This window comes from Haplochromis burtoni, unplaced genomic scaffold (genome assembly GCF_018398535.1).
Source record: "Haplochromis burtoni strain Fernald_Lab_line unplaced genomic scaffold, NCSU_Asbu1 Contig_222, whole genome shotgun sequence".
In the NCBI taxonomy this organism is placed as follows: Eukaryota; Metazoa; Chordata; class Actinopteri; order Cichliformes; family Cichlidae; genus Haplochromis; species Haplochromis burtoni.
The window spans coordinates 665102-686692 of record NW_024582583.1 but is presented as its reverse complement, the minus strand read 5'-3'; the positions used below and the strand labels follow the sequence as shown (position 1 = coordinate 686692).

The following is a 21591-nucleotide window of genomic DNA, read 5'->3' as shown; positions in this document are numbered from 1 at the left end:
TGGTGACGCTGACGGTTCGGCGTGCACACCTGTGTGCAGTTAGAAAACTTAACACACGTGTAGCATCTTCAGGTCCAGCTCCCAGTCTGGACTCTCTGAGCTGTGTGTGACAGGATGTCAAAGGTCACGGCACTTTATAGGACGTGATCCGCCGGCGTCAGCAAACCAGGGAAATAAAGGGCTTTAGGAGCGTGTTTGTTCTCCGTCGTACGTAAAGACGAGCGTGCTATAAAGCAAAGCACGCTGCAGCCGTCACACCTTCGTCTGTGCTTTATTTTGCCTTTAAGGACTTTGATTCGGACTTTTTATCAAACACACTGACCTCTGGGAAAAAACACGATCACAGTTTGAGCCAAACAACTTCATTCAGATCAGCTCATAACATGTTTTTATATAAGCAGCGTCCTCTAACAACACAGGCTGAATGAGAGGAGCAGCCGCCATCCACAGAGGTGAAGCAGAGAGAGGCAGGTGGAGAAGAGCGGAGGGAAAGGGAAGGTTTAAAGATGGCGCTGCTGTGATGGTTGGCGGCGGTGGAGGCCAGCTGAAGGTGCACGGATGTTCGTGGCTGGTCTGAGCATGTGCAGAGCAGGGAGGGCGGAGCTGGGACTGACGGCTCCACGTCAGTGTCTAAATGTAATCGTTTTTCACTCCACGGTCTGCCGCTGTGAAGCTGTGGACAGCATAACAGGAACACGTCGATGGACTTCAGCGTGAGATCGTAAATCTGTGATGATGATGATGATGCAGTGTGTGCGGTCGGGCTCAGACATGTTTAATAAAGCTGACGATGAAGGTCAGCTGGGTCCTAACTTTAACTTAAGCCTGACCCCAGACGCTGCTGCTGCCGCTTCCCTCTGTGCTTCTCAGGTGCCTCCTATCTGCTTTCACTGAGGCCACGCCCCCACCTGTGACATCACCCCTCCTTTCACAAGTGACAGATAATGGAAAACACCTGCTGTGATATTACAGAGGAAGGCGGGGCCAAATGGTTGCGTGTGCTCTCCCACAGCTGAAAGCAGCCACGATGAGATCAGTCTGCCAGGTTCAGATCGCTGCCTCTGATCTGATTGGACGAGAACAAAAGGGGGTTGGTACTCTGGAGACAAACCAGTTAGGACGTCTGTCATCTGTCATCATGAGCTGTTTGTGGCCTGAGACAGGTCACTGCCCTGCTGCCATGACGATAATGATGATGATGGTGGTTTCATACACAACAGACTAAACACCGTCACTGTGGCGAGCAAAAGCTGATCAGGTGACAGTGATCTCCAGATTATTATCAGTAACTAGACTCCGCCCCCACAGGTGAAACCTAAGCTCTGGGTCAAAGGTTATTGAACCCAAACTTTACTACAACGTCACAAAGCGGGGATAAAAATAGAACATGAGACTAAAGCTGAGACGTTCTGCTGTGGGCGGAGAATATGCCAGGAATGCAGAGCAGCCGCCATGACATCACACGCCCTGCAAAGTCAAAGGTTAAAACACGCTGTTCAGTCAACTTCATTCATACTGCACCAGATCACAGCAGCAGTCAGCTGAAGGCTCCGCCTCCTTTCTACACTTAAATACTGTAGGAACGACACGTAGGCCTGCAGCTGAGAGCGAAGTGCTCTCGCCTGCTGACGAGCCCTGAAAGTTTACCCACAATGCACTCTGCCACGCTTCCTCCAGTGCATCGTCAGAAACGGATCGAACATCATCGTCAGGATGATGTCACGCTGAGACTGATCTCTGGTCGGTCACTCGAGCGCACGTCTGGCTCTTTGCGTCCATGCAGTATTTATTGTAAGTCGGCCTCACGCCCTGCACCTCACGCTGACACCGCGAGCAGCAGCGGACAGACGTCCTGCCGCAGCCACACTCGCCGCTCCGTCCGGGTGTCGGGTGTCACGGCCGGGTGGAAAGCCTCAACGCCTCGGGGTGATGTCGGCCAGGAGACAAATATGTCGCCTGTTCACACCGGCTCAGGTGTGTTTCCGTGGGAGTTTTCTGCTCACGCTCAAAAACTTTCCACACATTCGGAAAATATCTGCACGCGTGTGTGAGGATTTTTAGGAATCGCGCTTATCTGGAAAACCAGAAGAACAGGAAGCACGCGACTCGGATCAGGCCGCCGGCCTTATCGTTCCGCTGTCCGCAGACCCAATCAGATAAACTCGACTCACAACAAAGCAGCCAGATTCCTGCCAAAACATTAAGCACAGGCAAAGACGGGCTGAAGTCAGGTGGCGAAACAGAAGAAAATGTAACCCTCTGCTTCCTCACAGAGCAGTGAAAGTTCCCACTGACATTTCTCATCCGCGGGATAATAAAGGTCTGTTCTATCTTCAGGGCTCAGGTCAGATTCTCTGAGATCCTTCGAGGTCAGAGGTCGCACGTGTCTCTGTTCGTGACCAAGTGCGTCGTCACATCCGTCCTCTGCCGTTACCATGATTTTTAGGACTCGTAAACATCAGGGCTGTTACTGACTGATAAGGGGCGTCCTCACCCGAGGATCCGCCGCACACGCCACGCGCCGTGGCTCAGGTGCTGAGTGTTGCTGGTCACAAAGAGCGTGCTGCACCAGAAACCTCGCTGTCATTGCTTTAGTCGTGAGCCGGTTGCTGCGGTTGCCCGTGGTTTGCAGGGAAGACGCTGACTAATGCTGACTTACAAAGAACGACGACGCCGCCACAAACCTCGGCCGCCGCCCTACAGAGTAAATGCAGTCCCTACTGAAACCATTTTAGATGATGAGACTCTTACTTTGAAGGCGAGCGGCCTCGCAGCGGGGCAGTCGGCGTCCACGTACACTGCAGGTTTCATACCAGCAACCCACGGTTACCAGGAGACGCCGACATCACAGAGCTGTGTGAGTGTGTGTGAGTGTGAGTGTGTGTGAGTGTGAGTGTGTGTGAGTGTGTGTGTGTTGTGAGTGTGTGTGAGTGTGTGTGTGTGAGTGTGTGTGTGTGTGTGTGTGTGTGTGTGTGTGTGTGTGTGTGTGTGTGTGTGTGTGTGTGTGTGTGTGTGTGTGAGTGTGTGTGAGTGTGTGTGTGTGTGTGTGTGTGTGTGTGTGTGTGTAGTGTGTGAGTGTGTGTGTGTGGTGTGTGTGTGTGTGTGAGTGTGTGTGTGTGTGTGTGTGTGTGTGTGTGTGAGTGTGTGTGAAGTGTGTGTGTGAGTGTGAGTGTGTGTGAGTGTGTGAGTGTGTGTGTGTGTGAGTGTGTGTGAGTGTGTGAGTGATGTGAGTGTGTGTGGTGTGTGTGTGTGTGAGTGTGTGCTGTGTGTGACAGTGGTGTGTCGTGTGTGTGTGTGTGTGTGTGTGTGTGTGTGTGTGTGTGTGTGAGTTGTGTTGTTGTTGTGGTGTGTGTTGTGTGTGTGTGTGATGTGTGTTGTGTGTTGTGTGTGTGGTGTGTGTGTGTGTGTTGTGTGAGTGTGTGTGTGTCGTGAGTGTGTGAGTGTGTGTGTGAGTGTGTGTGTGAGTGTGTGTGACGTGTGTGTGTGTGTGACAGTGTGTGTGATGTGTGTGTGTGATGTGTGTGTGTGTGTGTGTGTGTGTGTGTGTGTGAGTGAGTGTGTGTGTGTGACAGTGTGTGTGAGTGTGTGTGTGTGACAGTGTGTGTGTGTGGTAGTGTGTGTGAGTGTGTGTGTGAGTGTGTGTGTGGAGTGTGTGTGTGAGTAGAGTGTGTGTGACAGTGTGTGTGTGTGTAGTGTGTGTGTGACAGTGTGAGTGTGTGTGTGACAGTGTGTGTGTGTGTGTGACAGTGTGTGTGTGTGTGTGACAGTGTGTGTGTGTGACAGTGTGTGTGTGTTGTGACAGTGTGTGTGTGTGTGAGTGTGTGTGTGTGTGTGTGTGTGTGTGTGTGTGTGTGTGTGTGTGTGTGTGAGTGTGAGTGTGTGTGTGTGTGTGTGTGGACCCAGGGATTACACAGACCCATTTCCTTGCTATCTTTGCCCGTCACTGCCCTGTTTCTATAAATAGTCGGGTCCAGGAGGGCGACGCAGCCAATGAGCTCTAACTCTCATGTCCTCACTTCAGCCGTGCGTCTGCAGGCAGGTGAGCGCGTTACCTCCCGTTACCTCCCGTTACCTGGGGTTGTTTAACCGGCCGTGGGGTCAGAAACATACCTGATCACACCACAAGATGGCAGCACAGCATCGTGGCTCCTGAGCTGACGGAGGAGAGAAGAAGCTGTGTTTCCCGGGTGAGAGGGAGCTGCAGTGATGCAGTTATGGATCTGATGTGATTGTGTATTTACTGCTCACATAATTAGTTTACTCGCCGTCCTCTCGCTCTGAAAGCTAATCGCTCACTCTCTCCGTGTCTGGGCTCAGTTTCCCTCGCTGTGAAAGCAGAGCAGCCGGCGCTCCTGAAGCCGGCATTATTTAAAGGGAATCTGATACGGAGGAGTAAAGGATTAAGCAGGAAGAGAGGAGCCTCCTCTCGTGCACAGCATCAGATCAATACAGGAAACACTTTTTATCCTCCGCTTTATGTCCGAGCTCCAGGAGAACACAAACGACCCAGTGACCAATCGGAGATAAGCCTCGCCTTACCTGAAGCTACACACCTGTTGTTCTAGCATGCTGGAAGCCTCTCAGTAAAGTTTAAAGCAGCTGCACCTCTCTAAAGTCTGCCCCCTGGTGCTGACTTTAATGTTTGCGCTGGGTGATGACAGAAAGCCGCTTTAACCTCCTAGGACCTGGCGTCCACATATGTGGGCCTCACATTTTGATATGCACACTTACAGGACATCATATAAACAAATATCCTCATGTGGTTCTCATTTTTCTTAAAAACAAAAATCTGGTAATTCTTTGTTTTTACATTCATCAGGTCCCAATCAGCCCAGATAACAAAGAAAAATTAAAAATGCTGCTGTGGAAGAGTTCGGGTCTTAGGAGGTTAAAGGACAAGCGAACATTTTTGTACTGTCTGTTACTGCAGACCTGTTTCTGCCCTGGTTCAGGCACTCATGTGCTGCACGACTGATCATTTCTGCAGTTAGAAGATCTTTTGAAGCCCAGCTGAAGCCTTTCATTCCAGCTCGGATCATCACTTTAACCACTTCCAGCTGAAGCTTTTGATCATTGTTAATCCTTACAATGAGAAAGAAAAATGGACTAAAGCACGTCAGAAATGCAGGTTTTTTAACTAGAAAGTCTTAATTTAATTATGTCTGTTTGTTTGTTTTTATGTAAATATTTGAACTAAATCACAACATAAAAATTCAGTTTTTATTCATTTATTAGAAGTGGCCCACCTGCAGTACCGTCACAGCCCACTGGGGGCTGCAGGCCACACGTTGGAACCACCAGACGGACTATTCAAGCACAAAGCAGCATTGTTTCTACGTGCTTCTGTTTCTTAAACAGACAGCGTGATTTATTTATTCATATGTGGGGTGGCTGTAGCTCAGGTGGCAGAGCAGGTCAGCCACTAATCAGAAGGTCGGTGGTTCAATCCCAGGCTGCATACCAAATATCCTTGGGCAAGATACTAACCCCACGTTTGCCTACTGGTGGTGGTCAGAGGGCCCGGTGGCCGCCAGTGTCCGGCAGCCTCCCCTCTGTCAGTGCGCCCCAGGGTGGCTGTGGCTACAATGTAGCTGCCATCACCAGTGTGTGGATGACTGGATGTAGTGTAAAGCGCTTTGGGGTCCTTAGGGACTAGAAACACGCTATACAAATGCAGGCCATTTACCATATAAGTGTTTTACTGTTTCTGTAGAGGACTTTGATCAGCTGTTAGTTTGAGAGCTGCTGCTAGAAGCAGAGGAAGACGTGAGCGGTGGAGGAGCTCAGCGCTGGCAGTAATCTGCTGAGCGAGCAGGTCGATGATCCGGCCGCAGCAGGAGGCGCTGATCTTTTAAGCCTCTTCCAGGTTTCAGGTCTGTCTGCTTATGTAAGCGCAGCAGCGGGGAGGACGTCAGGAGCGCTCGCAGGACAGAACGCGTCAAACGCCACAAGCCTCGTCAGGGCAGATCTGTTCTGCGTGACGGGACGTTCCAGGCTGATAAATCGGCTCTGGAGGACGGAATACTGCCGATGACTTAAAGTTTAAATGAACGGCGCACATACTGCAGTTCCTCTGATGTGCAGCAGAGGCAGCAGTGAGTCAGTCCCCATAAACATGTTTGCAGCCTGATGCACAATAATTTGAAGTTTGCATTATTATGTTTTTTTGTGTCCCTTCATCAGGAGATCATGTGACAGCTGCAGGGAGTCACGTGATCTGAAAGTGTGTTTGCAGATATATATATTTTAAATCTGACTTTTGATAAAATGACATCGCTCCGGTTGCCAAGCTGCTCACAGCGTAGAAACGACAAAAGCAAGAGAAGCTGATTATTTGACGACATCTCATCATCTAATTAGTGGCGGCGGGACTGGGGTTTACAATGAAGACAAAGAGGAGCACGCTCAGTGCATGTTTGGACAAATTAATATGCAGCCTGGCTTCCTGTTTTTCTTTTTTTTTTAAATTGGATCCATAATGCAGCAGCGGCCGGGCCTTGAAGTGTTAATGAAGAGTATTCTGGGATGTTGGAGTGGGGCCGGCGGCTCCATTCATCTCCAGGTGATCACAAAAGGACGCCTGAGCAGCGGCTCCCGGGCGAGCCGGCCCAGGATCGGCCACTCGGCCCGTCCTGCAGCGCAGGGCGGCGTGATGCTGCTCTCAGATCAGATTTATCTCCTGGGTTATTTTAAAGCAGCGGCAGCAGCAGCTTAGTGCCTCCCTCCTCGCTCTGCCTGTCAGTGCGTCTCTCCTCTTCATCCTTGCAGGACCGCCTGATGCCTCCTCTCAGGTTGTATCGAACTGAACTCGCCTGTCGCCGTCTGCTCTTTCTCTTTAGCTTCTCGTGTTTTTGTGGCTGTGAAGAAGCTGGTTTAGTTGTGTGTTAAGCTGCTGGACCACCTCAGCTGTGTGCAGCGTTAAATCAGTGGCAGATTGCACTCGTTAGGCTCCTGTTTGCTCCAGCAGGTGTTTTTACTGCTCTGCTCTCAGGTGTATCTGCTGTTTGTCTGCTAACCGGTGCTGTACCTTCACACCAAAGTGCCCGACAGCTGAGAGCCCGGGCTGAACACTCGTTTTTTTCCACCGTAGGATCTCTGTGATGTCACAGAGAGAGGATATTCTTAAACGTGCATGTTGTGACGTAACAGGATGGATTTCTATTTAAAGCTTTGCAGGAAGGATTGGCCAAAGTTGAAAAAGTGCGCCAGAAACAGGAAACGGTCTTCGTTTCCATGGTTTCACTAATGCTCAAAGAAAACGGCGAGCGTTTGAAAACAAGTTGGCGTCTTCCAGGAATACTACGGGAACCTCTTTGTGACCCCCAGCAGCCACTGACTGACCAATCAGGGCCCAGACGGGCTCTTACTCCCCTGAGCCCGCAGCATCACGTCTAACGTGGACTGTGGTCACACGACTGCAAAACCTGACCCGACCTCTGACCTCTGCAAAGTCACGATCCTCATCTTCTCAGAGACTCGCCCCCTGCTGGACAGTGGAGCGAATGTTCGCAGGACCGAGTCACCTGCGTGACGTCACCTGTGGCGGCGGCATGCCCGTGATTACTGGTGTTCGCTCGGCGACAGACGAGGCTGCTCGCTCTGTGGTTATTCTCCTGTGCCTGTCCCACACAGGCACAGGTTTCCATTTATAGCACAGAGATTAAACTTTATTTATAAAACCTTTATCGAGATTAAACGGTTCAGATTACATCACTGAGACGTGTGCTCACGAGCAATCACAGCAACAGCTTCAAAGTGGCCCTTTCCATCCTCGGACGAGCAGAGCAGCTCTGCTTTGTTTTATGCAGCCTTTCAGGTCGACCCCGTCCCCCTTTCTTGTGATTGGCTGCCCCTCTCTGTGACATCATCGAGATGCAACAGTAGAAAGAAACTGGAAAAAAAGAGTGTTCAGAAAAACCAGCATGGCAACAAAGAAATACCAACACAAAGCCCGATGTCAGGATGTGTCCGTCCATCTTTGATATACAGTTTGTTTTGGTTATGACACGCCTCCACGGGACGTTTGACACAGACGAGCAGCTGAAGCGCGACACGTGGAGGCTCCAACCTCAGCTTCTTATCGTGCGTCAGGTTTTGGTTACTGGAAGCTGCTTTCTGTTTCTGTTGCCATTGACTGACAGCAGCAGACAGACTCGTCTATTTATAGAAACACCTCCTCACTTACCTGTTACCTGTCTGAGCGGTCAGGTGACCCGGTCGGCAGTTACACAGGTAACGTGACACCGAGGCAGCAACAGGTGATCAAATACTCGAGTACGATCTCCAACACGCGAGGGGAGACGTGGACGCGGTTACTTCAGGCTCTGCTGCAGACGGAGGGTCTCCCTGAGCGGCTGATAAAACACGTCTGCACAGCGCGTGCGTCAGAATCAGTACAAGAAACCAGTCTCCTCATTTCTATCCTCGGGTAGAACGTGACCCGGTGATGGAAACACCCTCAGGGACCAATCAGAGATAAGCCCCACCTTCATCTGAGGCTACACACCTTCTTTACCGTCTTGTGCCATGCAGCATGCAGAGCCACGCTGCACGTGTTTCAGTGACGGAGGTCTTTAAAGTCAGAGTATGGGGAGGCATAAAACTCTGCCCCCTGGTGGTGAGTGTAAAGTTTGCACAGGGTAATTACAGAAAGGAGAAAGGACGAACTGGTATGAACATTTTTATACTTTAAACCTTTTTCTGCCCTGAGGAAGCTAAAACAGCGCCCCCTGGTGGCTGTGCACCACTTACACCACCTAAAGAAACCGTTTAAACCTGTGATTTCTCGCCATGCACAGGTGTCATGAAGCCTGAGCATCAGGCTGTGAACATGTTAGACATGGCAGTCTGTGGAGGCTGACTCACTGCTGCCTCTGCTGGACGTCAGAGGACCTGCAACTTCCTGTTGTAGTGTGGCTCCTCCTCCTGATTTTAAAAGCGTGGCTTTTTAAAACCATGTAGAAAGTAAAACCTGAACGTCTGCTCTCTGCAGTAAAAGCACCGTCTGCTGACAGCGATGTCAGCGTCACGTCTAATTACCGCACTATTTGTTTACAGGGCGAGAAACCAGCAGGTAGTCGTGGCGGTAATTACTGCTGTTGTGTGTGTCACAGCGGCGATGACAGGTCCCTGTTGTCGTGCCGCTCCCTGTGGTGAAAAGCCCACACCCCCTCTCTGCCTCGTTTATAATTCATGCTGCTCTGGTCCTGGCGGGTCAGGCCGGGGGGGGTAACCCGAGCTCATCTCACACAGCCGGCACCGGGCGGTCCCATCAGAGGCCGGCGTGTGGTGTGACGCAGAACGAGGCCTAGTTTTGATTTCGATGCGTTCCGGTAAGTCAGAGAGGCGTGACCGCACGGCCCGTGAAAGCCTGCGGAGCCACTAAATGGTGCCGGGGGCAGGAAATCTGCCTCACCTGTGCACTTCCTGCTGTCACAGCAGCGTTTGTGATGAGGAGCCGGGTGGTTTCAGAAATGTTACTGATCCTATGACAGCGCACACACAGGCCTGACATCCTGAACACACACAAGTGCTGCTGTGCGTGTGGGCGGTCCTGGTTCTGCTCGCCAACGTGGGTCGTGATCCAGGACCGCCATCAGCAGCTGATCGAGGGGCTGGTCTGACAGGAGGTGGTGTTGTTGCAGATTTTATGGATTTTAGTGCGTCCTCTTCCTGTTTATCTGTTCTTGCTGTGTCTACGTCAGTGTGACCCTCTCCAGCAGCTCATCGTCCTCTGTTCTCATCATCACCGGTGAGGAAATGCAGCCCCCTGATTTCTCTGGGCTTATTTCTCCCACCTGGACTGCAGATATCGAGGCAGATAGTTTACAGATTTGAAATAAGATGATAAAAGTGGAAATTCAGCTTGGCAGGCAATTTATTTCTAAGCACTTTCAGAAAACTCCCAGCTGCCGTACACCTGACATGACAAACAGTAAGCACAAACAATCAAATCAGCACATTAGATTAAATTAAAGCAGGAAAGTCAGAGTCACACTGGGTCAAAAGCACAAGGAATAAAAATGGGTTTTAATTAGGGCTGCCACGATTACGTCGACTATCAAAATCGTTGACGACTGATTTAATAGTCGACGTGTCGTTTGAAGCTTTGTAAGATCACAAAAGACGCAGGAATAAGTAGCAGGATTTAAGAGTGTAATAACGGACTGAAACAGAAGATGGCAGCACTGCATGTACAAGGATGCCAGCTGCCGTTAAACCCCGAAGAAGAAGCAGCTGTGTCCCAGAATTCATAGCGCAGCCCAGCTCAGTTTCCAACAATGGCGGCAGCTAGTTAGTTTTAATATTACTCTTATTATTCTTTCTGGGTCACAAAATAAACGTTTAACATATTTTCAGGCGAGAATGTAGCTGTGTAAACCTCAAATATCTGCTCAGTTTATCAGGACACCACATATTTTCAAAAGCGCTCCGACGTTTTCGGAGACGTCTGTTACCCACTAGCTCGATAGCTAGCCGGGGGCTAGGTCACTAGCGCCGTGAGAACACCGGACTCCCGGCAAATCGTTTTCAAACCCACCGCCGTCTTTCACTACTCAGGTTAAACATGATATATGAGTCACTTAGATAACTTAAAAATGTTATTGTTTGGCTTTTTTCAGTATTTTATTTGTTCCTGAGTAAATCGGTTTGGCTGAGATTAAAGTTATAGTTTTTACACAGCTGAATAAACGTCAAGCAGACAGCTGATTATCAGAAGTGTGAGATGCTGGAGAATTTACTCCGGTGTCCTGTTATATTTTAGATAGCAAGGAGTTTATTAAACTTCACCGAAACAATCTGCAATTTCATTAAAATTTAATAAACTATCATCTTGTCTTTATTTTTAGTTAGCACAGACCTTAAACACTTAAAGCTGTAAGCTAATGATAGTTATATAAGAGCAGATGCTGCTGGTGCAATAAGCTGTACGTTTTATGTCCAATGGATGATGATCTGATTAGTCGACTATCAAAATAATCGTTTGTGGCAGCCCTAGTTTTAATGCATGCTTTAATAAATGGACAATGGAGGGACCTCTCTGATGTGCAGGGGCAGGTTAGCAGCTCGTCAGCTGACCTGAGAAACATGGGGAGGCAGTAAGGATGAAGGTGGGGGCAAGACCGTTTAAGCCTTTAAAAACAAACTCTAAGATATGCGGGCAGCCAGTGGAGTGAAGCCAGGATGGGAGTTATGTGCAGTCGTGCAGCAGCAGACAAGAGTATTACAGTAATCCAAACGAGATGAAGTAAAAGCATGGAGTACTGTTTCGAAATGCAGTCTGGATAAAATAGGTCTTACCTTTGCTGAGCGCCTTAAATGCTAAAAACTGGACTTGACAGAGCCCTAATTTGCAGGTCCAATTTAAAATCAGTCCACCTTAAAACCAAAGTTAGTTTCAACAAGTTTAAAATACTCTGCCAGGGGTCCCAAATCAAAAGAGGAGGGATCACAAGGTCCGCTACGACCAAAAACAATCACCTCTGTTTTGCTTGAATCAGCATAACAGTGGAAGGTTGTTCCATGCCTTCTAAGGACGGCTGCCAAAGGCTGTAAATACAATGAAAAAGTCAGAGGCCCTAGAAATGAGCCCTGTGGGACCCCAAACTGAAGATGTTGTGGTCTACATGGTCACATGTGATTGGTCAGTAGACTGGAAAGCTTCCAGAAAATCAGCGCCTGAGTTTTCATGTGCAGATGGATATTTGTGTGAATGTCGTTCATAGCCGGATGGTCCAGCAGCCGGTCTGTGCAAAGGCTTCAGGCACTGTGGCGGCTTCTAAACCACTGAACACTGGCAGGAGGCCTCAGACTCGTCCTGCAGCAGAAGCCCAAAACAGCCACACTCAGGTCGGTCGGGGTTCGATCCCCGGCTCCTGCAACACCCAACCAAAAACACTGATGAAAGTGGGAGGAAACCGTCCATCGGTCAGGATCGTCATCAACCCGGTGTTATCATAACACATCGGAACCAGGAAGATGATCACAGAAGATTCATCGGGTGAAACTTAGCCTGTTGGCTCATTAACGAGGCCGTTCCAACAGATCAGGTGAAATGTCGTTTGTGTAGGAAACATTTCAGTCGCTGCAACGCTCATCGCTGACAACCCGCCTCAGGTCTGACATGTCTGCCGCCAAACCGAAAAGCTTTCAGCAGAAAAACTTTATTAGCAAATATATAAAAGTCATGTGGCTAAAACGCAACCTGCCTGACCTGTGACCTGTGAGGGGTTATCGGGGTTCGCCGCGCGTTACCTGAGGACGCCGCGCAACGTTTGAACGTGAGCTCGTTCTCAGAAAGCATCGACTGGTGCCAGCTCATCATGTTCCAGATCAAGATGCAGAAAGCACAACCACAGCTCCGACCGAGAAATACGACACGCTGCAGTCACCCAGAGAAAACGGTGCTGGAGTGGCCACGCCCTCGGATGTTGGCCTCTCCACCCAGAGGTCTGGATGCTGCATGTGATGAAGATGAAGCTGCCTAACAGCGATGGGGGCTCCTCCTGCCCGATGAGTCTGAGCTCCACTTTGACTTTATTTGGTAAAAAACGACTCGTCTTTATTTTCCGTCACTTCCTGAAGCGTTTGCACGACCCTGCAGGCAAAGCAGCGCCTTTCCTCTCATAGACCAGACCGCTCTGCGCTTCATGCTAACTGCTCTTTACGTCCAACAGCCACCAAGAAGCCTCTCAGACGTCGGCCTCACTGCAGTGTCCATAATGGACACTTTTTTTCGCCGTCACTTTAAGAGGAAGGATGCCGCTCTGCAGGAGGACGCGTCCAAATCCTGCCGCCAGCGGAGGCCCAGCGTTGCCGTGCCCACCAGCAAAGCTCGCCGAAGGTCCACAGTCGGGCTGCCTTCCTCCGCTCTAGCCCAGCGGCGTCGCTCCAGCGTCCAGCCGCCGTCAGGGTCGCTGTGTGCTGGTGGGGGGCGTCTGGCAAAGACAGACTCCGGCAGCAGGTGGGCGGGGCACGGTCGCAGGCGCTCAAGCACTACCACGCCCAACCTCAACCCGAGGTTTGCCGTTTGCCGGAGAAAGGTGGGGAAGCTGCGGACGATCGACACCCACCTGCTGGGGCCGTCCATGCTGCTCGCCAGCCTGATCCAGATGGCTGAGGAAGACGAGGAGGAAGAGGGTGTGGGGGCGGGACGGCTGGCTGAAGAACAGCAGGTGGAGGTGATCAGCGGCGTCAACAACAGGAGGAGATTTTCACGAGCCAGCAGCCTCCTCTCAGATGGCGACGACAACAGCAGCCGTTTCTCCACCACTGACGACAGCCAATCAGAAACCAGCCAGCTGTCAGAGGCGGAGCAGTTGGCTGAGGAGGAGGAGAACACCTGCTCCCCTGATCCCCACTTCTCCCGAGCCTCTAGCCCGTCCGTGTCCTCCACTGCCACACTGGAGTTGATGAAAAAGACTCCCCCGCTGCCGTCGCCGTCCCGCCCGCTGATCCGGGCGCCGCGCTGCCTCCGGAGGAATTCCTCTCAGGTGTTTACGGTAGACTCCTTCCCCTACGGCTGCTGCCGCACCTCCAGCCAAAGGAAGAGGAGAAGGATCTCCACCATCTCCAAAGCTGGGAGCCCCTGGCCTGGGAGAGGCCCGCCGTTGCCCAGCCGCAAGACCTCGGTGTACTACCTCAACCACCCGGGCTTCTACCGGGGCGCCGGCGCACTGAGCCCGCTGGGGCCTCGGGGCCATGACTCCTGCCTGGAGAGCTGGAGCGCCTTCCTGCTGTACGTAACCCGGCTCAGCAGAGCGAGAAGCTTCCTGTCTGACGGGTGCCGTGGATAACCGCAATAAATATCAAATACACAGTAACACATTTTAGAAAAAACAATAACAAATAATAAAATACACAAAAACTGAGCTGCTGTAATGTAAAACTTCTGTTAGCAAAGAACGACACTGACACTGGGTGCACTCACAGGGGGTTAGGGTTAGCTGTGTGAGTGTGTGTGAGTGTGTGTGTGAGTGTGTGTGTGTGAACAGACACACACAGAACAGACACACAGAACAGCCCACAACACACACACACATCAACACACACAACCCACACAACACACACACACACACACACACACTCACACACACACACACAGCACACAGACACACCACAGACACACACACACACACACACACAGACACAACACACACACACACACAGACACAGCCCACACACAGACACACACACAACACAGACACACACACACACACACACAACACACACACTAGACACAGACACAACACACAGCAACACACACACACACACAGACACACACACACAGCAAACACACACAGACACAACAACACACACACACAACACACTCACAACCTCACACAGCGCACACCACACACTTCTCCCAAGATGATTCTACTCACCGCACTAGTAACAACAAACGTATTAGAAATAAGACCCACAGCGATATTGTTTGATGAACACAACCACACACACCAATCTCACTTACATCATCGAGTGCTCAGACAACTATGTACATACACTCCTGATAACCAACCACACGGCAACAAGCACATCTAGATTTACAACGAGCTTCAAGCATCCACAACACCAGCTTTTTCTCTGACACACGGTTCCGGCACGCTTAACCAGCCCACCATGATAGGGACAGTTGCGATCGGCAAAGGAGCCAGCTGACACACACAGGACGAACAACCCCTACGAGCTACCAAGCACACCAGCCAATCTCTTCCTTATTCTTAATACTCTTGTTCTAAGTGCTACAACAGGGCTAACCCTTATAAACGCACTCTAAAGTCGTGAGGAGGGGTCGCACGCCTCGATCGCTGAAGGCGGTGCTATGTACTTATTTTTGGCTTATTGCAGCCAAACCCATCACGTGAATCTCAACGTCACTTCCCTAAAGTTTATTAAACACGGTCCAACACATGATCTACGACCAGAGCTCGCAAGTATGGTTGCGTGATCATAGTGTATTCCTCCAGGTTATCATGTCCTACTCTCCTACAAATGAGAAAAGTGAGGCATTTGAGTGTAATTAATATTGTTCATGATAGCAGAGAAGCCTCATCTGTCTAAATACTCACATACCTTCAGAAGCAACCCTGTATATCAGAGGCGAGGGAAGTGTATGTGCGAGCGCAACAGCACTTGCAAAAAGACCTGCACAGTTGAACCCAGATTACCCCGGGAGTGGTCGTCCAGAAACAGTGAACAGCCATGAACAAGGCGGGCTCCAAGGTCGCAATCCAAGAGCGTAGGGGCAAGTAGTCTCATACAGGTCGCTCCTCCTGTGAGAATAATACCGTCAGGGCCCAGAAGCGCTTGGGCTAGGCATCTTTCCTAGTTGCGCCAGACGGATCCCCTCCAAATGAGCTAGAGGGAGTAAGACAAACTGGGTCTGCTTTAATGATATGAGCCACCTCATCAGAGAGGTGTGCTTTAAGTAAACACCAGATATTACGTACTTTTAGCTGGGTGTGATAAAAGCAAATCTTGATTACTGAAACGGCAGGCCCTTACGTACCCCCCTACGAAATACCCAGATATTCCTGTTAGATGGTGGAGTGCCTTAGCTCCCAGATGCCTTGTGTGCCGGACTCGGGCCGCACTCGATTTCACTCTTTACCGTCCATTAAAGTGCGAGGAAAGAGGATGACCCAGATTAGCCAGCATTGAATCAGTGGGTTGAATATTTAACACCATTTGACAGAATTTGTTTACAAGCATCTGTGTTGGTTACAAAAGAAAAACAAAAAAATTAAGGTAATTCAAATCTTTAAAGACACCAGTTTTATTGCACATCTATGCAGACAGTGCTTTGAAATGGCAATTTGTGTGTATATTGGATGTTGTCTTTGTCTTCTGAGAAGTCTGCCACAGCTATTGTTCCTCTTCAAGTATGTCCAGCCGCCGGGGGCCATACAGTAGAACATACGCTATATGCCAGTCTCCGCCACCTGACAGTCGCAGGATATCCTCTGGAGACACCACACTCACCTTGTCATCGTCAAACTTGACCCACTCATCTGTCAGAACGACACCAGAAGACACGACACATGAAGCGCTTGCACAGTATAAATTGACTGACTGATGTCAGGTGCGTGCCGATTACTGTCACACAAATGCGATTACCTTCTTTCCTTTTGACCGCCGCTTGGCATCGAGTTATAAAAGATGAAAACGGGATTGCTGTTGTCGCTTCGATTCGAAATACTGCTAGAACTGAGTCAGAGGGCTGCTGGCTCGAGTGGGAAAATCTCCTCCTTGTTGTGCTTGAAACCCGCCCGGTTGATACCTACCTCAACCCTCTGCTTGACTTCAGTCGCTACACAACGTCCACCTGGCCATGCGCATCCTACACCTAACCCATTCCTCTTCTCTTCCTCTCCTCTGTTGTTGACGCCGCTGATCACCTCCCTGCTGTTCTTCAGCCAGCCGTCCCGCCCCCACACCCTCTTCCTCCTCGTCTTCCTCAGCCATCTGGATCAGGCTGGCGAGCAGCATGGACGGCCCCAGCAGGTGGGTGTCGATCGTCCGCAGCTTCCCCACCTTTCTCCGGCAAACGGCAAACCTCGGGTTGAGGTTGGGCGTGGTAGTGCTTGAGCGCCTGCGACCGTGCCCCGCCCACCTGCTGCCGGAGTCTGTCTTTGCCAGACGCCCCCCACCAGCACACAGCGACCCTGACGGCGGCTGGACGCTGGAGCGACGCCGCTGGGCTAGAGCGGAGGAAGGCAGCCCGACTGTGGACCTTCGGCGAGCTTTGCTGGTGGGCACGGCAACGCTGGGCCTCCGCTGGCGGCAGGATTTGGACGCGTCCTCCTGCAGAGCGGCATCCTTCCTCTTAAAGTGACGGCGAAAAAAAGTGTCCATTATGGACACTGCAGTGAGGCCGACGTCTGAGAGGCTTCTTGTGACGTGGGCTGGTGCGGTACAGCACAGTCTCTTGACTGCGTCGGTGAGCTCAGACCACTGATGTAGGCCAAACCAGAAGGATATTCTACCAACGAGAAGAAGAGAAGGCATTGTGCCGAGTAGACACTATCCTAATATAGAAAGATAGAGAAGACAAAACCCAGAAAAGAATACCGACACTATGATGTAAAAATCAGAACGCGCCCAGTGAGATACTGTCATTACACTCCCTTAAGGAGTCAATGTTCATGACGCCAGACCAAATCCTTACTAAAACTAATAAGCGCAAGTGCGTACTTGTCCGTGGGAAAGCAAGAGAAAAGAACTGCAACAATATCGTGATCTAGTACAAGTGAGGTTTACGATGTTCTTACTGAGAGGATACGTTGGGGTGAGCAAAATCTAGGGCAGTTTAAAAGCAGTTGTCTGAGGCATCAGTGTGCGACCGACCAGACACAAGCTTGACGGATGACTTAGTTTCTATGATTATAAGGAGGTCCGATGCTGGACCCATCGCTTAGGTAGTTCTTCCTGGATCAGCCAACTTGAACCCGCTTCTAGATAATAGGTGAGCAGGAAAAATTAAAAAGACGCGTCGTCGATTTCTTTAACATTGATAAGTCTAACAGTTGTAGCTAACCAAGAAGCTGAATCGGTCGTTCTCCCCAGGAGGGAGATGAGCCCTCTTCTCCAGCCGCTGTTTTCTGTCCCGAAAGGCTCAACATTGTCTTTCCATTCACCCATCGCACCTATGCATGCCCCATGTCCTTCTGAGGTCTGTGGCCCACAATACGTTGCTCTTTTGTTTTCGATTGAACGGTCGGTCCGTGTTGTCCCAATTCCCTTATAATATGATTCTCGGTGTGACCATTTCTGTCAGGGCCAGTTCATAATTTTCATTCAGGTCGGTGGATTGTCCAGTGGGTGTGTTGCTCTTTTGTGACACTGCTCGTGAAAATCGAGGATCGTGGTGAGCTCGGGGCACCTAGGTCGCGAATGCTTCTCTAATGGAGCGAAAATGACCGGAAATAGGCTCAACTATGCAGAAGAACGCGTGGTTGCGGCCTTTGGAGCCCGTACCATCCAACTGATATAATGATTAACGCGCCCTCCATTCAAAATTGACCTTCTTTAAAAAGCCCCCTCATCTTGGTCACCCCAGTCCAAGGCAGGTATGGAGGCCTGATATTGTGCCAACCATGACATATTTTTATATAAAATTCTGCTAGATAACGTCATTGATATTTCTTAGACCCTCTGCAGATTTTCCTTTTTATTCAAAGAATTAGGACTGGCAGCAATGAGTTTTGACTGCGACAGGGGAAGTCTCAGGCTTAAAGGGCTCTATGGCTCGAAACGCAGGGCAACAACCGCCAAAACCAAGCTAAAACAGCAAACGAATAAGAGCAGTTAAATGTGTCTGCCAAAAACAGAGTGCTTTAACACAGAGCACGGATCCACCCCGGATGGCAACGTTAGTATGCGGTTCCGACATCGCTGCCCCGGGTGTGAACCCTTGAATGTTTTACACCTAAGCACGGAAACGTCTGTAAACCACTTCACTGAATCTGTTGGAACCTCCTTCTTGAAGCGGCCCTTGCTATGAAAGTGAATTCGGTCCCAATTGACAATCTCGGACGTGCAAGCGCTCCAACCAACCCTGTCACATGAAAGTCTACAACTCGAATCATCTTACCGCCTGTTATGCCCGATATGAAATGTTAATTAGGAAACAACCGCGAGAATTACTGTACCAACTTGACTTACGTTTAGGAACCTATTAGACCCACCGGTCCAAAGTGAGCAGATATTTCCTCCTCCTTAAGGTTTCTTATCTTTGTTGGCTGCACTCTCTGTGCTGGTGTTGGCCCAGTGCCAAAAGCCCCGACAAGTGGAAGATAATCGAAATACAAATTTTCTTATAAAAGAAGCCACACTTCCTGTACAGTTCTTTTCTCAGGAAAGACCAGTTACCATAAAAACAATCTAGTTCCTTCTGCCATTACTAGGTGTTGCCATTGCCCTCGAAACTCTAGTGTGAAGTGTTAGTATTTGTGGGCTCTGACTTGCTTCCAAGGCAACAGATGTGCTTGTAAAGGCCTACACAAGGTTCAAGTTAGGTTAAGAAACTTCTTCCGCCCTCGCAGGTGGCCTTTAAAGTCTTTTGTTCACGACCGGCTTGCTAAACCCAAATCACGAGACCAAATCAAAAAAAAAAAAAAAATAGAAGGCCTACATATCAAAACACAACCCAAATATACCAATGCACCATGAAAAGTACAGGGCAGGCTGAAATTTTTACTGGAAATTTACGTAGCTGCTTTTTCAAGACATCTATGACTGACCCCCAGATCAAGAAATTGTGATAACACCACATCGTTGAACTCCTCCCAAAAATCATTCATGTTTGTGTGGCCCAATTGCGTTCACACCATCGGCTCAATCTCAGGGCCCTTGCCTGACTTTTTTTCATGCAGTAGCTTTTATGCCCTGTGTCCCCTTTTGGAACAGCTCAAGTATCCAAGAACGCATGCGGGATCTACAGATCACTATCCAACTGTTATTGCCTCTTCAAGCGGTGAAACCAGTATGTCGAATTGCTTTCTTGGATGCCAGCACGTAGCGGATCACGCTTAGTGATCACTCTCCTCTTGTTTATTTCAGGATCACTCCCGTGGTGTCCGACGAAGTATTCTTAAAACTGTTCTTGACAAAATGTCTTAATCTCTGGTTCTAATGGTGTACCTGAGATTTTTAAATTGGATCCCTGTCTGAAAAAATCTTGGGATCATGGTCCAAGCGGTCCAGTTTTGCTTGTGACAGCAGACTCACAAGCTCAAAATGGTGAATCCTTTAATGTTTATCCTAGACTGTGACATAAAATCTTTCGAAAAGCACTGTACACTCCCATGCTTATAGAATAAAATCATCCTAGCGGTTTGGCCATTACTGCTAAAGGTAAACTACTTGATGCTTTGCTTTCTGCTTCCAACCGACTGCACATAAACTCCCATCCTGGCTTCAACCCACTTGGGGCTCTGCCCCGGCTATGACCTTTTTTATGTGTTTTTTGTTTTATATAAAGGGCCCCTTTAAAAACCGTTTTTTTCATTCATTAGCGGGGTCCCTCGACACCCCACAAAGGTCCTACATCCTGCCTTTACCCTGCCTCCGCATCTTTTCATCACAAGGGTTCCAATCGTGCCTTACGAAGGCTGAGTAACCTGCCCCTGCTCAGACTAGCTCCAGTCCTCAAGAGCGATTTCGATAGATAGTACGCTATTTTCCCATTGTCCCGTCCTCTATAGCCAAATGCATTAAACTAAAGGGCCCGAGCCCAACCGAACTACATGCATTATTTCGATAGAGGACTCGCACTAATCTATGATCACATCAGTTCCCCAACGTATGGACTATAGAAATACCGGTGACTAGGCTTTTATCCATGACCCGACCAGCAGCATTTGCCTCTTAATATAAATACCCCATTCTAAGGCTTTCATGCCCTTTGAATACATGGCTAGTTATTGTCCACAGTTTGCCCTCAATTTGTTTTTTTAAAGTGGACAAAGTACCCTCTAACGGTAAAAGCAAAGATAATATACAGTATTATTATAAAATTCTTATACCATGTGATTCAAAACAGTAGTCGATGGTAATCTTCTGGATTATGGTGTTTTAAATTGCAAGCCCACCTTCCAATGTGACCATAATTCCTCTTAATAATAAAGCTTATAATGAATTGACTCAGGAAAAGGTGAGAACTGGAGTAATACTATCATCTACCACTAGAATGATCGTAACAAGGTCTACTGCACAATATTTCATGCCTGTATTGCTGTCGTAATGATTCTATTGAGAGTACAGCTGCTGATCACTACCCAAGAAAGCTCTAGAGAGAGTAGATATTAAAAAGTAATATAACATCCCTTTACTGAATAGTCCTTCTTTCTCATAAATGAGTAAATCTGATTGAAAAAGCAGCCATATACTGTCCAGTTATAAAGGAAAGACCAATATACAGAAAAAGTCACTGGAAAAAACATGGCGCCTAGACTACAAACCAAATCTTAACGTTATTCCTATGAAACACTCGCGACGGAATTAAAGTCATGGTTACTAGCTCGGAGAGCGTGTGTGGCGTGAGAGGCAGGGTGAGAGATATTGTAGTGCACAGATAATTAAAAACATTTTTTTCCCCCCATCTACTTCCAAACACCCTTTCTAGTAACTATACTATAAGTAAATCGTAATTGTATTGCTACCTCACTGTAAAACGTTCCTGCACTACAATAGTGTTCAGTTCAAGGTAATACAGTGAACCCAATAACTACGAGAACGAGAAATTGGTCGTCCGAGGAGTCGGTGATTTCCTTCACCTATCTTTGCCTGCTTCTGCCTTCTTTATCAACCTATTATTTACCTTATTGCTCTCACCGGCTAGCTAATTCTTATGCTGTGTGTTGTCGGTAAATATGAAAGAAGTCTACAAACTACAACCGATACGTGTCTATGCTTTAAAAAGTTATTCCACTGCCGCCTTTTTGAAAATATGTGTTTTTCCTCGATGAAACTTCGAGCCAGAATAATTGAGGTTTACACCCAGCTACATTCCCTCCCCCATGAATAATATCTGGTCTTAAACGTTTATTCTGTACCCAAGAAAAAGGAATGAATAAAGAAGTAAACTTCTTT

At 49.0% G+C, this 21591-nt stretch overlaps 1 protein-coding gene across 4 annotated transcripts in view; it reads left to right on the top strand.

The window, feature by feature from the left end:
• Positions 1 to 21591, top strand: part of dgkzb (diacylglycerol kinase, zeta b) — a 43356-nt gene that overhangs the window by 4845 nt on the left and 16920 nt on the right. For 2 of the 4 annotated variants that reach the window (XM_042226647.1, XM_014338276.2), the window contains exon 1: positions 10901 to 13738. The exons of 1 other annotated variant lie outside the window; for it this stretch is intronic. In XM_042226647.1, the coding sequence (XP_042082581.1) occupies positions 12651 to 13738 (1088 nt within the window). In that variant the 5' untranslated portion in view covers positions 10901 to 12650. Of the gene's footprint in view, positions 1 to 5626; positions 6792 to 10900; positions 13739 to 21591 lie in introns of those variants that run through there. One more of the 4 variants, XM_042226648.1, reaches the window with a different exon arrangement.